Source organism: Aquarana catesbeiana, linkage group LG02, assembly GCF_042186555.1.
Source record: "Aquarana catesbeiana isolate 2022-GZ linkage group LG02, ASM4218655v1, whole genome shotgun sequence".
Lineage (NCBI taxonomy): Eukaryota > Metazoa > Chordata > Amphibia > Anura > Ranidae > Aquarana > Aquarana catesbeiana.
Window position 1 is genome coordinate 646,753,630 of NC_133325.1, and position 17,877 is coordinate 646,771,506.

General features: G+C 39.9%; 1 protein-coding gene across 5 annotated transcripts in view; it reads left to right on the forward strand.

The window, feature by feature from the left end:
- Positions 1-15,540, forward strand: part of CNKSR2 (connector enhancer of kinase suppressor of Ras 2) — a 465,074-nt gene extending 449,534 nt beyond the window's left edge. For 4 of the 5 annotated variants that reach the window (XM_073616493.1, XM_073616494.1, XM_073616495.1 and 1 more), the window contains 2 exons: positions 2,087-2,280; positions 15,089-15,540. In XM_073616493.1, coding sequence (XP_073472594.1) covers positions 2,087-2,280; positions 15,089-15,304 — 410 coding nt within the window. In that variant the 3' untranslated portion in view covers positions 15,305-15,540. The remainder of the gene's footprint in view (positions 1-2,086; positions 2,281-15,088) is intronic. The other variant, XM_073616497.1, reaches the window with a different exon arrangement.
- Positions 15,541-17,877: the final 2,337 nt, after the last annotated feature.

A 17,877-nucleotide genomic window follows, 5' to 3' on the forward strand; every position in this document is an offset into this window, starting at 1 on the left:
TGCATCCTGAGAAAACAATTTATCTGAAAACTAGAAATTTGGAGCTCAGTGTACAAAACACTAATCCTGTGCACTAATTTATAGAAATGTTGCCCCATAGAAATTCCAATAAAACCTTACTTTTATAATTATAAGTTAATTGCAATATTGGTGTATATATAGCGTGTCTATGGGAATGTTTGACCATTCTTCCAGAATCACATTTGTTAGGTCAGGCACTGATGTTGGACGAGCGAGTTTGGGGTGGAGGAACTTGACTGGCCTACACAGAGTCCGGACCCCAACCAGATAGAACACCTTTGGGATGAATTGTTGCAAAGACTGCAAGCCAGGCCTTCTCGTCCACATCAGTGTCTGACCTCACAAATGGGCTTCTAAAAGAATGGTCAAACATTCCCATAGACACATTCCTAAACCTTGTGGACAGCCATCCCAGAAGAGTTGACGCTGTAGCTGCAAAGGGGGAGCCAACTCAATATTGAACCCTATGGACTAAGACTGGGATGCCATTAAAGTTCATGTGCATGTAAAGGCAGGCATCCCAATACTTTCAGTAATATAGTGTATATATAGTGTTTTTTTTTTTTTCTAGTGCACATCCCAACCTGCTTTTCTCCGTATGCAGTTAACTACACTAGATTTAGAAAACTGATAAACTAACTTGCTGAGAACCTTCCAGTTTAATCATATGGACCTGTTTTAAAAATTCTGGGAATTTAATTGGCAAATTAACAAACTCCCCTAGACCAGTGCCTGTTCCAAGATCTCTCCTATAGACCTGTGCCTTTATTACTACTCTGCACCCAGGTTGGCTTGGGCCAAGACTAGAAATTGAAAACCGTAATAGTTAAATATTCTGCATAGGGATTCCTTGAGGAAAACAAGCCTAGATGCATCATATGGGCTTTTCCAGATGGCTAAGGTGCAACTTTAAGTATTAAAGGGCCGCTGCTACAAAACATTTTTTTTTTTCCTTCATTTAGTATGGGCTATTCATCTACAGTGATGGTGACATAGCTGGACACAATTAGCCTGTTTTTTAATCAAAAGGGTGTACTGCTGATAGCAAACTATGTCTTCAATTCAAAAGTCTTGGTGCACCTTCACACATCCCATAATAAGTAAGTTTGTACTTTGAAGGCTATTTCAGGGCTCCTTTTCAAAAGTGCCATGGTGGACATTGAATGGCCGGCCAATCTATAAGATACACTTGTGTAGTGATACCTTTTCAGGTATCTCTCAGGGCTCTTTCAATGACATGGTAGATTTAACAAAATCAGTTCCAGGACTCCAAGGTACCACAGCCCATGCATACCTTACAGAGAAGCCTGTTTATGCCTGAGATTAAACTTTTGCGTAAAAAAAAAAAAAAAAAAAAAAACTAGAAGCTTACATGAAACTGGCAAATCTTTAATTAAACTGTTCTACTTCATTCACATCACCCTCACTGTAGCTAAAAATAAGTTCATACTCAATGGGGGAAAACATCTTTAAAAAATATTCAGGTACTGTAACTATATCCAAAAAGGACATATAGGAAACAGTTGTTGATTTACTAAAGGCAAATATGCTGCTCACTTTGCATAGGAAGTTGCACAGTACAAGAATACCCAACCACATGTAAAAAAAAAAAAAAACGTAGTTTTATTTGTAGATGATTGGAAGATGTGCTTCAGCAAAGCTTCACCTCATTCACTAAGCCCTAGGGAAAATTTGCTTGATTATCTTTAGTAAATCAACCCCAGTGAGTATAAATATTTTCACAAAAGCATTAGAAGAATATTACCTTTTAATGCTAACAAAATCTGTTGCCTTATAGATTTCATTGAGTTATACTTCAATTTTGTTCACGGTACATCACAGGTTTGTTTGTTGATCTGGATTTAGCTCTATACCCTCCCTCCATTTACTAGAAATTGAGAACTTTTTAGAGAACAAAATGTTATGGTTGTCCAAGTGTCTTATATAAACTAAAATGTGACAATCAATGATGGAGCTTGTCAATCTAAAAAGTAGGGAAAAAATGCTGGCTTGCATTTATTGTCCAGTTAATGTTGCTCCATTCCTTCTGTTTCCATGATGACAGAAACTGGTAACGAGAAGCCAGCAGACTCATTACAAGATCTCTACAGGGCCCTGGAAAAAGCCAGTTTATCCCCACTTGGAGAACAGCGGCTTTCAACCAAAATGGAGTACAAGAAGTCTTTTATTAAAAGATGTAGTGATCCCGTAGTCAATGAAAAACTACACAGACTGCGCATTTTGAAAAGCACTTTAAAGGTAGGACATTAGAAAGAAGTTCTGATTGGACCTTGGGGCATTAAAGTACTAAGCTTTTACAATTTTAAGTGTGTAATCAAAATTTACTGTTAATGTGGATTTCGTTCCCAAGGCGAACAGTTAATCCTTAAATAAGTCAAAGCAGAACTACAGGTAAAACATGAAATTCAGTATTAAGGCACAAAAATGCAGCCTATGTGCGTTTACAGTATATTGTTCTTAACCACTTGCTTACTGGGCACTTAAACCCCCCCTCCTGTCCAGACCAAATTTCAGCTTTTAGAGCTGTCACTGTTTGAACGACACTTGCGCATACAACACTGTACCCAAATGACATTTTTTTCCCAACAAATAGAGCTTTCTTTTGGTGGTATTTAATCACCTCTGGGTTTTTAATTTTTTATTAAAAAAACGGGCACTGGTGGGCACTGATGAAGTGGCATTGGTGGGCATTGATAGGTGGCATTGGGCACTGAGCGGTGGCACTGATGGGCAGCACTGAAGGGCATTTATAGGTGGCACTGAAGGGCACTAATGGGTAGCACTAATAGCTGGCACTGATGGGTGGTAGGGATGGGCACTGATGGGTGGCAGTGATGAGCCCTGATCAGCACTGGTAAGTGACACTATTAGGCAGCACTGCTAGGTGGCACTGATGAGGCACTGATAGACATTGATAGGTGGCACTCGTGGGCACTGATAGGTGGCACTGATTGCTGGCACTGTTATGCACTGGGCACTGATTCGTGGCACTGGCAGGCGACACTGGTGGGCATAAATGAGATGGCTGTGCATCTTCCTCTTCAGGACCGATGTCCCTTGCACAGAAGCCGGTGGTCTTTTTTTTTTTTGCGCGTAAGAAGGAAAAAACGATTGCCAATCTTCTGTTTACATCACGTGATCAGCTGTCATTGGCTGACAGCTGATCACGTGGTACTGGGCCGGGATTGGCCCCTTACTCCGATCTGTGATCACCCGAGTCTCATTGACTCGGTGATCACGAGGCGCATGGGGTCTATTGACTGCCTCCCGGCAAAGTAGGTCCGCGCTGTAGCCGTCATTTGGCTATAGCACGGATCTGAAGGGGTTAAATAAAGTATTTGATAGAAAAGCATACAAGCAGAAGAGCCATATACCATATTGGCGATCCAAGGACCTGTTTTTCACCAGGGAACCTGTGCTTTGTCCACATGTTTTTTGTTACCCCCCCCTTTACCTTCTTACACAGACTTGCGTAAGCTCCAAGTTTCTCTTGTCAGGTCTTACACAAAGCTAAGAACCCTACCTTGCCCCCACATGACATTGCTCAAACCTGGATATTGGACACTGTGTCATACTTGGGAGTATCAGGTATCACAATTTGTAAATGGCAGTTGAATATAAGCCACTTAGATAGGCCCCTTGCATGGGCAAGATGCAGATCCATTTTAAGCTTTCAGAGTACATCTAGAACCATGGTAACCTTGTAGTACAGGTGGTGCTGAGATTTTAACATTCTATAAACCAATGCTTGGAGTTCACACTTAAAAAAAATAACTGGTGGACTTAATCTAAAAATATATAAATTCATTTGGGATTTTTGTCTTGATTGAAGTTCTCCTTTGGGGCAAGATTGTTGTCTCACTCAACAAAATGATTACCATGAAGGTAGCTGAACTCTATGCATTTTAATAAGGGTTAATTATCAACTGGATCAACTGTAAGAAATAGACACATTTTATCATGTCTATCTCATTATTGTTTTCGAACAATACTTAATCTTGACCTATTAAAGATACCTATATTGCTCTCTATTTTCCTTTTAGTTCATAATTAAAGAGAATTTTGAGCATTGCTCAAACTGATTTAACTCTGAGATTATATGACCAATACCCAAGAGCTACTGTACTGCCATATTTGTGTTTAAACCTATCTGTGATAAGCAGTTATTATTTAATGCAAGATCCACGTGTATTAATTGAATCCCCATGTCCTTTGTATATTTATTCCAGATCAAAACATATAATCGCACCTGTACTTTGTTTCTGTGCTAGTTTTTCTGTCTATTGTCCTTGTGCATGATGATTTGACTTGTATCAACCCCAATCCTTTTTGTGGGCAGCCTGTAGTTGAAGGACTTGCTGAGTCCCTCCTTCAGTTTGTATTCTTGCACTGGCTATGTAAAGCACAGTAGTGATGTGACCACTAATTTGTAATGTTTGAGTCTGCAAAAGCATGTGGTGCACAATTTGTTCTTTATGTCTAATGAGCAGTATATTTAAATGAGTTATGGGTTTTTGGTTTAACTACAATGAATGTCAACATGGGCATTGAGATATAATTAAAGGCAAATCATCTTCCTTTTTATTTATTTTTTTTTAGTTTTGGACAGAGTGGAGAGGGATTAGAACACCGGTCTATTTTTTATTGCTGTCTTTGTTGGTGAATTCTATCCTCTTTTATGTTGGTTCTTTTACGGTTATCACTGAGAGTGAAAATGAAGGAAAATCTAAAATTTTGGGTTTTTACCAGTAGAGGAAGAGGAATAGAGGAAAAAATCTTCCAATAGGCACACCAGTTCTGGTGACCCTAGTTACAACCAGGTTTTCCCTCACTTTGGATGAATTTTTTCTCACATCCTGTTTTGACTATGAGACAGAAAGTGAGAGGAAATCTCCCCAATGTGTTACAAATGGCAAAAAAAACTGACAAGGGTTACAACCCTCTCTTATTCTTTTTAAAATTGAAAAAAAATTGTCTTTAGATCTACTTTAACGTGTTCTTCAGGAACAGGGGCCACACAGCACATATCAAAAACATGGTTTTCTTTACTTTCGAACCTTTACTTACCAGTCAGTGGCAAACAATAGTAAAAAGTGATGGTATTATAGATACAGTATCTCACAAAAGTGAGTACACCCCTCACATTTTTGTAAATATTTTATTATATCTTTTCATGTGACAACACTGAAGAAATGACACTTTGCTAAAATGTAAAGTAGTGAGTGTACAGCTTGTATAATAGTGTAAATTTGCTGTCCCCTCAAAATAACTCAACACACAGCCATTAATGTCTAAACCGTTGGCAACAAAAGTGAATACACCCCTAAGTGAAAATATGCAAATTGGGCCCAAAGTGTCAATTTTTTGTGTGGCCACCACTATTTTCCAGCACTGCCTTAACCTTCTTGGGCATGGAGTTCACAGAGCTTCATAGGTTGCCACTGGAGTCCTGTTCCACTCCTCCATGATGACATTACGGAGCTGGTGGATGTTAGAGACCTTGTGCTCCCATTTGACAATGTCCCACAGATGCTCAATAGGCTTTAGGTCTGGAGACATGCTTGGCCAGTCCATCACCTTTACCCTCAGCTTCTTTGGCAAGCCAGTGGTCATCTTGAAGGTGTGTTTGGCCCTGCGGCCCAGTCTCTGAAAAGAGGGGATCATGCTCTGTTTCAGTATGTCACAGTACATGTTGGCGTTCATGGTTCCCTCAATGAACTGTAGCTCCCTGACTGTAGGCAAGACACGCTTGTTTTTGTACTCCTCACCTGGTTGCCACCACACACGCTTGACACCATCTGAACCAAATAAGTTTGTCTTGGTCTCATCAGAGCACAGGACATGGTTCCAGTAATCCATGTCCTTAGTCTGCTTATCTTCAGCAAACTGTTCGCAGGCTTTCTCGTGCATCATCTTTAGAAGAGGCTTCCTTCTGGGATGACAGCCATGCAGACCAATTTGATGCAGTGTGCGGCATATGGTCTGAGCACTGACAGGCTGACCCCCCACCCCTTCAACCTCTGCATCAATGCTGGCAGCACTCATGCGTCTATTTCCCAAAGACAACCTCTGGATATGATGCTGAGTACGTGCACTTAACTTCTTTGGTCAACCATGGCGAGGCCTGTTCTGAGTGGAATCTGTCCTGTTAAACCGCTGTATGGTCTTGGCCACCGTGCTGCAGCTCAGTTTCAGGGTTTTAGCAATCTTCTTACAGCCTAGGCCATCTTTATGTAGAGCAACATTTTTTTTTTCAGATCCTCCGAGAGTTCTTTGCCATGAGGTGCCATGTTGAACTTCCAGTGACCAGTATGAGAGAGTGAGAGCGATAAGACCAAATTTAACACACCTTCTCCCCATTCACACCTGAGACCTTGTAACACTGAGTCACATGACACAGGGGAGGGAAAATGGCTAATTGGGCCCAATTTGGACATTTTCACTTAGGGGTAAGTTGCCAGCAGTTTAGACATTAATGGCTGTGTGTTGAGATATTTTGAGAGGACAGCAAATTTACACTGTTATACAAGTTGTACACTCACTACTCTACATTGTAGCAAAGTGTCATTTCTTCAGTGTTGTCACATGAAAAAATATAATAAATGCAATATTTTCAAAAATGTGAGGGATGTACTCACCTATGTATAATGTATAACCGTATAACTATAAACATATAGTGATTGTATTTAAAGAAGATCTCCAGCCAAAACATTCTCTTCTTTGCTTTTGGTTGAAATCTGTACCCCTATTTTTGAGATTTCCCCTCACCTCCTGTCCAAGAGACTCAACAGCAAGTTATAGAAAATCTTTCCAAAATGAGGGAAAATCCCATCTCTAACTGCTTCTTCTAAAATATTTAAATTTCTCTTGTCTCGCTGCCTTGGTGCCAGTGGTCACCAGAACAGAAAGTGATGGCATATTGCCCATAGAGACACACAGAAATAAAAGCCTCTTCCTGCCCAAAACTGGTAGGTATTTGCTGGAGTTGCACTTTAATCTTTAATCTTACCCACTTACCCACCATAATTTTTCCTATGCTAGTAAGAAAGGTAAACATTCACAGACTTCATTTACAGGTATGGCTTGATTTAAAATATTTTTTATAGCAAAAAAAGTTGCTTTGGAAGAAACACTGGTTCTGGGGTTTTATTTACGATTTAAAATTTGGAAGTTGCTTCCTCCGAACCAAAACTCTGTAAATGTGAGTGGCTGAACATAATGAACATAAGGTGACAAGTAAGGGATTGTCAGTTTTTTTTGTTTGTTTTATTTATTTTTTATGAAGTAAGACTAATGCCCCGTACACACGATCGGACATTCCGTCAACAAAATCCTAGGATTTTTTCCGACGGATGTTGGCTCAAACTTGTCTTGCATACACATGGTCACACAAAGTTGTCGGAAAATCCGATCATTCTGAACGCGGTGACGTAAAACACGTACGTCGGGACTATAAATGGGGCAGTAGCCAATGGCTTTCATCTCTTTATTCTGAGCATGCGTGGCACTTTGTGCGTCGGATTTGTGTACACACGATTGGAAATATTGACAATGGATTTTGTTGTCAGGAAATTTTATAGCCTGCTCTCAAACTTTGTGTGTCGGAAAATCTGCTGTAAAAAATCAGATGGAGCCCACACATGGTCGGAATTTCCGACAACACACTCCGATCGCACATTTTCCGTCGGAAGATCCGACCGTGTGTACGGGGCATAAGGCATTGTATAAGATGGAGACTGAAGATGAGACCTGATTGGTTGCTATTAACAAAAACTTCAAGTATGTTTTTATTTTCTTTTGTCTTATTAGTTCCCATGTATTCTTTTCAGAAATGTTAAGTCAAAGGATTATAATGAATATTTTCATTAATTTAGGCTGGTTTGTGTCAAACTGTTAACGCAATAGAAGTCATAAAGAAATTGCTATTAACTTTGTGGAGCAGGCACAGTGCTTGTAGGTCTGGTCAGGAACCTGAAAATTGGGATGCTCTGAGATACTTCCTGGTATAAGGTCTAACCACTCCTCCCACCTTCAGTACTTTACTATTGGTTAGTGAGGCTGCTCATCAGAGTGATTGGCTTTTAGTAAGGATCAGGGGCTGGAGATGTGGGTATAATTTCTATACTAGCTCTTCCTGGTTTTCAGAGCTCCAGGGCACACTTTGATAAATGTACCTGCAATAATGGCGTTCAGTATGTAGCATTTAATTATGTTTTTTGTTGCCACCAGTACACTTTAGGGTAGCAGGGTTGGTTATGAATACAAGCACATATTTCCAAAAATGTATCAGCTATGCCCACTTTATTTTGTTTTTGCTCTCTATATTTTTTTCAGTAGAAAACTAGAAATGCTATACGTTTGCAATCCTGCCATTTACAATTCTAATTCTAAATTAATCATCGGATATTGTTTATAAATGAAACTAGAAAGCAGATCATTATGTGAACATTGCAAAACATAATCAGCACTACAGAAAATTAAAAACTATTTTAACATTAGAGATTTTATTATTGTTGCAACTTGCTCTGGTTTTTAACCACTTGCCACCAAGGGCCAAGTCTGACATTTCTCTCCAACATGTAAAAATTATATATTTTTTTGCTAAAAAATTACATAGAACCCCCAAACATGATATGTTTTTTTTAGCGGAGACCCTAGAGAATAAAATGGCAGTCATTGCAACATTTTTGCGCAGCAATTTTTTAAACGCGTTTTTTTTTTTTTAAAGTTTCATGCTTTAAAACAAAACAGTAAAGTTAGCCCATTTTTTTGCATAATGTGAAAGATGATGTTACATCAAATAAATAGATACCTAACATGGCACGCTTCAAAATTGCACACGCTCGTGGAATAGCGCCAAACTTCGGTATTTAAAAATCCCCATAGGCGACGCTTTAAAATTTTTTACTGGTTACATGTTTTGAGTTACAGAGGCGGTCTAGGGCTAAAATTATTGCTCTCACTCTAACATTCGCGGCAACACCTCACATGTGTGGTTTGAACATCGTTTTCATATGTGGGCGGATCTTGTATATGCATTTGCTTCTGCGTGAGGGGACAGGGGCACTTTAAATTTTTTTTTATTATTGTTAATTTTACTTTCAATTTGTTTAGTTTGACACTTTTTAAAAAGAAAAAAATAATTTTTGATCACTTTTATTCCTATTAAACAGCCCTTGTAATAGGAATATGGCATAGTCAGTCCTCTTTACAGTGAGATATGGGGTCAATAAGATCCCACATCTCACCTCTAGGCTGGGACAGCTAAATTAAAAAAAACGATCTCAGCTTCCCAGTCGAGGCGGCGTCGTATGTTTGAATGCAGAGGCCAGGCCTGACGTCATAACATCGCACTTGGCCTCCGAACGATCATAGAGACAAATCTCTATGATAAACATCCAGGGCCGGTGGATCTGTTTTTTGACTCACAAATGGCATCGGTGAATCGGTAAAAGCATCGGAGGGCGGCGGGAGGGGGGAACGTCCCCTCTCGCCGCCCGTAAGAACAATCAATCGGCTGACCAGCCTCTATGATCTTTCTTATGATGTAGGGAATCGCCAGCGGAAAAAGACAATATCTGAATGATGCCTGTTAGCTACAGGCATCATTTAGATATACCCGCACATAGTCAAGGGTCGTCATATGACGGCCGGCAGGCGGGAAGTGGTTAAAGTTTGCAGAAAGTGCACTTTTGATAAGGGGACATGCTATTCCTAGCTCTCTCAAACAGTAAGAATGTAAAATATGTAAAAAGAAATAGCCTTTGATCATTATGTGGCTTTTGCTTGACGCTGTATTGACCAGGTAATGGTGATTTTTTTGGCCTTGGAGATCTGAATTTAATTCATATGAAGGATGTTATGATTTTGACTCATAATCTAAAAACATACTGGGACATCAACGAGTTTGTCTAAAATGAGCCTTGTGTGTTTGCATGACTGTGATGGGGCTTTTGGATTGGAAGGGTGTTAACTTACTAAAGTAGTAGTGAAAATTATGCTGAGAATCTGAGAGTTATTTGCACCACATCCCTTGTATATACATAGTAAATCAAAAACCAAGGAATTGGGATTTTTAAGGTGCGAAAGCACAACGAAAATATTTATAAAAATATCAAAATTTCATTTAAGAAAACATTAAAATTGACATAATCATGTCCAATATAACCATACAATACATAGACATATGCAACTGATTGAATCTCTACATGTTTTACCACACCGATGGCTTCTTCAGGAGTCTTGTTATCAGGCACTGTACATATGGTCACTATAGATCAAAGCATAGAAAGATTTAGACAAGGAAAGATAATACATCAATCAAATATTCAATATACAAATACACCTTTAAATCATTGCCTGGATTAGGCAAAGAGATTGAGCTTCAAATCCTGAGTCTATATTTACCTGTATGTTCAATCAATGTATAAATTTATAAAATCTAAAGGCGCCAAAGTAATAGAGATGTATCTATTGGATCATTTGGTGAAACCATAGAGAGAGGTTTGTAGCCCCTTTATGGTCCATCTATGAGGAAAATAAAGGTAATCAAAGTCTGGGAAATTTATGGAAATTCTAAACCAATCCAACCATGATAGATGGCGAAGACCTACCTACCTGTAAAGAATCGCATTTGCAGTAAATCCTAGACACTATAGACCTCAAGGAATCCAAATTAAAGTTCCCTTCTCAAGTGAGTAGAGAGACCATATAGGTTCTCAATAGGGCTCCAAATTCCTCAGAAATCACCATCGGAAATCTAAGGCAGATACCACAGTACAGTAGAGGCTACCAACATCCAGGACACTAATAAAACTAAGTAACCATTGGTAAAACAGGATTCATTACCTCCCAAAGGAATGGTCTCCAATGCTCCTCTCCCTCTCCTATGCTGAACCGTGGCAGCTGTCTGCTGGCGGGGTGCTTATATACCCCCTCCACCTCCAAAGTGCGGATGCTGTGATAAGTCAGTGCACATGTGCAAGCCATGCCGGATGTAACGTCAGACATCAATTTGATGTGAGACATGCCGCGTGATGATGCGAGGCCGGCACCACGATGGCAACCATGCCCATAGAGAAGTGCGGTTAATAGAAATATGAACCAATGCCTCCCGGTAGCCGCGCCAGAAATAGCAACAGGCAACAGACAGCTGCCACGGACCAGCATAGGAGAGGGAGAGGAACGTTGGAGACCATTCCTTTGGGAGGTAATGAATCCTATTTTACCAATGGTTCCTTAGTCTAATTAGGTCTTGGATGTTGGTAGCCTCTAATGTTTTGTACTGTGGTATCTGCCTTAGATTTTCTATGGTGATTTGAGGATTTTGGAGCCCCATTGAGAACCTATATGGTCTCTCCACTCACTTGAGAAGAGAATTTAATTTGGATTCCTTGAGGTCTATGGTGCCTAGAATTTACTGCAAACGCGATTCTTTACAGGTAAGTAGGTTTTCATCATCTGTCATGGTTGGATTGGTTTAGAATTTCCATATATTTCCCAGACTTTGATTACCTTTATCTTCCTCATAGATGGACCATTAGGGGGCTATTACAGTATCTCACAAAAGTGAGTACACCCCTCACATTTTTGTTAATATTTTATTATATCTTTTCATGTGACAACACTGAAGAAATTATACTTTGCTACAATATAAAGTAGTGAGTGTACAGCTTGTATAACGGTGTAAAGTTGCTGTCCCCTCAAAATAACTGAACACACAACCATTAATGTCTAAACCTCTGGCAACAAAAGTGAGTACACCCCTAAGTGACAATGTCCAAATTGGGCCCAAAGTGTCAATATTTGGTGTAGCCACCATTATTTTCCAGCACTGCCTTAACCCTCTTTGGCATGGAGTTCCTCAGAGCTTCACAGGTTGCCACTGAAGTCCTCTTCCACTACTCCATGAAGACATCACAGAGCCGGTGGATGTTAGAGACCTTGCGCGCCTCCACCTTCCATTTGAGGATGCCCCACAGATGCTCAACAGGGTTTAGGTCTGGAGGCATGCTTGGTCAGTCCATCACCATTACCATCAGGCAGCAGAGGTGTGTTTGGGGTCATTATCATGTTGGAATACTGCCCTGCGGCCCAGTCTTCAAAGGGAGGTGATCATGCTCTGCTTCAGTATGTCACAGTACATGTTGGCACTCCTGGTTCCCTCAATGAACTGTAGCTCCCCAGTGCCAGCAGCACTCATGCAACCCCAGACCATGACTCTCCCACCACTAGGCTTGACTGTAGGCAAGACACACATGTCTTTGTACTCCTCACCTGATTGCTGCCACACACGCTTGACACCATCTGAACCAAATATGTTTATCTTGGTCTCATCAGACCACAGGACCTTGTTCCCGTAATCCATGTCCTTAGTCTGCTTGTCTCCAGCAAACTGTTTGCGGGCTTTTTTGTGCATCATCTTTAGAAGAGGCTTCCTTCTGGGATGACAGCCGTGCAGACCAATTTGATGCAGTGTGCAGCGTATGGTCTGAGCACTGACAGGCTGACCCCCCACCCCTTCAACCTCTGCAGCAATGCTGGCAGCACTCACATGTCTATTTCCCAAAGACAACCTCTGGATATGACACTGAGCACCTGCACTCAACTTCTTTGGTCAACCATGGCAAGGCCTGTTTTGAGTGGAACCCGTCCTGTTAAACCGCTGTTTGATCTTGGCCACAGTGCTGCAGCTCAGTTTCAGAGTCTTGGCAAACTTCTTATAGCCTAGGCCATCTTTATGTAGAGCAACAATTCTTTCTTTCAGATCCTTAGACAGTTCTTTGCCATGAGGTGCCATGTTGAACTTCCAGTGACCAGTATGAGAGAGTGAGGACGATAACACCAAATTTGACATACCTGCTAATCATTCACACCTGAGACCTTGTAACACTAACGAGTCACATGACACAGGGGAGATAAAATGGCTAATTGGGCCCAATTTGGACATTTTCACTTAGGGGTGTACTCACTTTTGTTTCCAGCGGTTTAGACATTAATGGCTGTGTGTTGAGTTATTTTGAGGGGACAGCAAATGTACATGGTTATACAAGCTGTACACTCACTACTTTACATTGTAGCAAAGTGTCATTTCTTCAGTGTTGTCACATGAAAAGATATAATAAAATATTTACAAAAATGTGAGGGCTGTACTCACTTTTGAGATATACTGTACATATTTCTCTATGGTTTCACCAAATGATCCAGTTGATACATCCCTATGACTTTGGAGCCTTTAGATTTTATAAATTTATACATTGAACATACAGTTAAATATAGGCTCAAGATTTGCTGCTCGATCTCTGTCTAATCCAGGAAATGATGTAAAGGTGTATTTGTATATTAAATATTTGATGTATTATCTTTCCTTGTCTAAATATTTCTATGCTTTGATCTATAGTGACCATATGTACAGTGCCTGATAACAAGTTCTCCTGAAGAAGCCACTGTGTGGGGGGCTCTGCGCCCCTCCGCCCCAAAGCACTTTGCCCTCATGTTGATGGGGACAAGGGCCTCTTCACGACAACTCTTGGCCGGTGGTTGTCGGGGTTTATGGGCGGGGGGCTCTTTAAATCTGGAAGACCCCTTTAACAAGGGGGCCCCCAGATCCTGGCCCCCCCATGTGAATGAGTATGGGGTGACGTCACTGACCCATCATGCCCCAGGCAGTGACGTCACAAGGGGGCATGGCTTCCAGATGAAGCAATCCGATTGCCACGCCCCCATCGTTATTTAAGAAATGCAGAACATTGGCGCCAACAGATCAGTGGGATGCAGCATTGGAGGAGGGTCGTCGGTGGGAGCGGCGGCAAAGGAAGAAGAAGAGCGGAAGAAGAAGCAGGGAGAGAAGGAGAAGACCGGAGGATGAAGATGCGGGAGAAGATGGAGGAAGAAGCGGAGAAGAAGATTTTTAATAAGACTTGTCAAAAACTGTCTACTGTACTCTACTTTTTTAACACTACACTACTTTTTTTTTAGAAAATGGGTAGGGGTACAATGTACCCCATACTCATTCACATGGAGGGCCGGGATCTGGGGGCCCCCTTGTTAAAGGGGGCTTCCAGATTCCGATAAGCCCCCCACCCGCAAACCTCGACAACCACCAGGCAAAGGTTGTCGGAAAGAGGCCTTTGTGCCCATAAACATGGGGGCAAGGTGCTTTGCCCCCCCTACCCCAAAGCACCCATCCCTCCATGTTGAGGGCATGTGGCCTGGTATAGTTCAGGAGCGGGGGCGCTCGCTTGTCCCCTCCCCTTCCTGACCTGCCGGGCTGCATGCTCGGATAAGGGTCTGGTATGGATTGTGGGGGACCCCCACGCCATTTTTAAAAAAAATATTGGTATGGGGGTCCCCTCCTAATCCATACTAGACTCAAGGGCCTCTTATGGACCAGGGGGATCCCACGCTGTTCTTTCTCTCGATTTTTTTTTTTTTTTTTTTTAGCCGGCAATTCTTTTTTTTTTTTTTTTTTTTACATTGAGCGGGAAGCCTGCTGACAACTGATGACTCATCGGTTGTTAAGGACATGGCGGCTAGCTTCCCGGCCCCCTCCTTAGCAACCAACTATATACAGTGTAAAAAAAACGCAAATCGCTGTAAAAACGCGTATTCAAAACCGTGGCAAGCACTGCAAAAAGCACTGCAGAAAGGTTCAAAAGCAACATGCATAGATGGGAATCGAGCCTTAAAAACCACCAAAAGCACCTTAAATTGATTTTTCCTATTCCCTCCAGTGCTTTTCACTAAATCTCTTGATTTCTTTTTCTTAGTTTTTAGGGAAATTAAAACTTATATTTTCTCATCCCTATGCATCAGATTAAAAAAAAAAAAAAAGTTATTGATGTGAAATAGACTTGTGGCGGTTAAATAACTAATGCATGCAAAAAGCTAGACCTCAGAGATATTTTTCTATATGAATCAATGATTTGTTGAAAAAAATATGAAGTAATAGAAAACACATTTATAACATTTTGTTTTTTTATTTGTTATTTTTTTTATTATAGTATGCTTGCTTTCTAAAACGTTGATTTTATTTTTATTTTTTCAGGCCAAAGAAGGAGAAGTAGCTACTATTGATAAACTTCTGGAAAATCCCAGTTTGACATCTAGAGACTTTCAAGAATGGAAGCAGTTATACCTTGATCTTTTTTTGGACATCTGTCAGAAAAGTGAAACAAAGGACTGTGAAAGTGCTTCTTCTGAAGTAGATGCCCTCATTCAGTCTCTTTCTCATACACATTCTTATATTGAAACGCATGTATAATTGTTGTACTTTCAGACCTATGCCCTGAAGAATCACCATTTTTTTAAAGGAAATTATTATGAATCGATGGAAAGTCTGGTAAAATATATTTTAATGTTGCTGATCTATGTGGAGTAGGCATTGTATGGCTATAATGCCTTTGTCTTATTTTTGCAATCTGTCTATTTTTATGCTACTAGTGTTCTGCTTTGTGTTATATTTGTGGTTACAAAGATGAATAAAATATGTATTTAATATGTCGGTCAAGGTTAGGGATTTATATTTGAAATAGATTTATTTTCTATTTATACGGAAATTATCTCTGGGTAACCATATACTATTTGGCAGAAAAACAGAGTAACATTTTTATAATCATAGTTCTATTGTGCTTATGCATCTACGATGTTTTAAATGCTGCAGATGTGTTTTGGAGGTTCTCAAAAAGGACATACATATTAACTGTAAATTGGGAAATAAAATTAATGAGACTTTTAATAATCCAATTACTGTTAAATAAAGAGTTCTTTTAATGTGAATGTACTCTGGGAAATGGACCTGTTAATATATTATTAGCCATATCACGTATACATACATATATACTATGACAGTGCCAGAATTTTCAAATGGCCAGAAATCTACCTCCCCATCGATTATCCCAACTTTATAAAAAAAAGCTATTGTTTAGTGATAGTGTTAAATTAAATGAAATATTAATTATTATTTGCAGCAAAGTTTACTTATATATTCTATTACCTATTATACCAGTTTAATTTTTAAATGGATTTCTAAAAACAAATGTTCAAAGATTTTACAAATGGGCAATTTGTTTCTATGAAACATTAAGTTCCAATGTACCCTAGTGGATTTTTCTTACTCTGGTTGAACATGCTGAATCCAAGACACATATTTTGCTACTTTGCTTCATTGAAGTGATATGGTACCATATACTATGATGTCATATCATGGAACTCATGCACTGATTTTCTGTACTTATAGAAAAAATAATGTAGCATTTTTTCACCCAGGCTATAAACATGTAACTCTAAAACTATTTTTAAAGTTTCACAGATAATTCAAATTGGTTTACTATAGATATATTAGGGTGTTGGGTGCTTTATGGAATTGAAATGAAGGTACTAAACTAGCACTACAAACCTAGCACTAGCACTACAAATATTAGCTGCATCACTTACAAAGAAAAACTAATTGTGCAACCAATCTAAGTTTTGAATTTTCAGCTTTACTAAGCTCTGTGCATGCCAATTGCAATGACCAATTAACCCGCCTGCTACAATGCTATAATGATTGCCATAAATTCCTATAAAACTAGGAGGTCAGTGCCTTTTGTAACCCTTGTCATGTCAGCAAGTCTTGTGTCTCCAGTGTGGAAGCTGCTTAAAGAGTTGTGCAAGACACTTTTTTTTTTTTTTAAGTGCCTGTGTCATTTGGTGTTATTTGATAGTATTCTTTGGTGGTCACCTTTTGTGGCTTGAAGGGGTTTCCAGGTACAAGTTGAACTTGTATGTATTGTCTTTCAAAAAACTTCCCTAAATTCTTCTTATTACATTAAAAGACCCCAAGGCCTTGTACATATGGGCCTCAGCTTTTAACTGTGTGTACAGCTATTTTTTACAAAGTATCTGGAAGATTTCAGCAAGCATCAATTAGCTTTACTCAAGATGTTTTATAGTTTTTATTTAAGACCAAAAATAAATGGATCATAGTAGTTGCTGACGTGCATACATCAGTAAAATGACAGTACAATGTCCGTATAAGACATTATTAGGAAAACCGCCTGCCATGTCATACTAGACTCAACCCAGCGGACAGTGACTGGACAGTGAAAAGAGCAGTAGCAGAGTGATGAGCTCATCTAACTTTCACTCTGCTTTCTCCTCCCAGATAGGCTACGTTCAAATGGGAGTTTGCGTGCAGATACTTAACGCCCCCTCTGGATGCAGCAACAGTCTCTGCTATGACCACATACAAACTGGCTAATTAACTGTGGCCAAAACTCCACAGAAATGCTAACCCTGAATGCACACTGGCTGCATCCAGTGTTGGTTTTCACATGTAACTGCTTGGATGAGCAGTTACATATAAACAGCAGTGGTTCCCTGCCATTGATTTGCACAGAGTACATATCTTACAGCCAACGCTGACGTCTACAGCTGTTAGCATGCCATGTGTGCCACAGCATTTACAACTGCCAGCAAGAATCTCCTGTTACTTACCGGTGGCTGCACATCATGAACTCTTGTGTGAATGTTGGCTACATATGCTTCTTGTGCCAATTTTGAACGGCACTCCAAAAATACAGGACAACCAACCCACTAATTGAAGCTTGCTGAACGCTTCAGAAATGCTTCATAGGAAAGTGCTTTATACAAAAAGTGCTCTCTCATATACTGAAGCTCCTGAGTACAAAGCACTACTAAAAATGTGTTCATTATATATATTAGGTTGGCATACAAATGGAAAATTAAGCATTACCCATTTGGACCAAATGTCAGGCAAATAATATTTTATCCTAGAGATAACAGAGAGAAATATTTTAGCACATTATCTAAATGTCACAATACGGGAAACTGTTT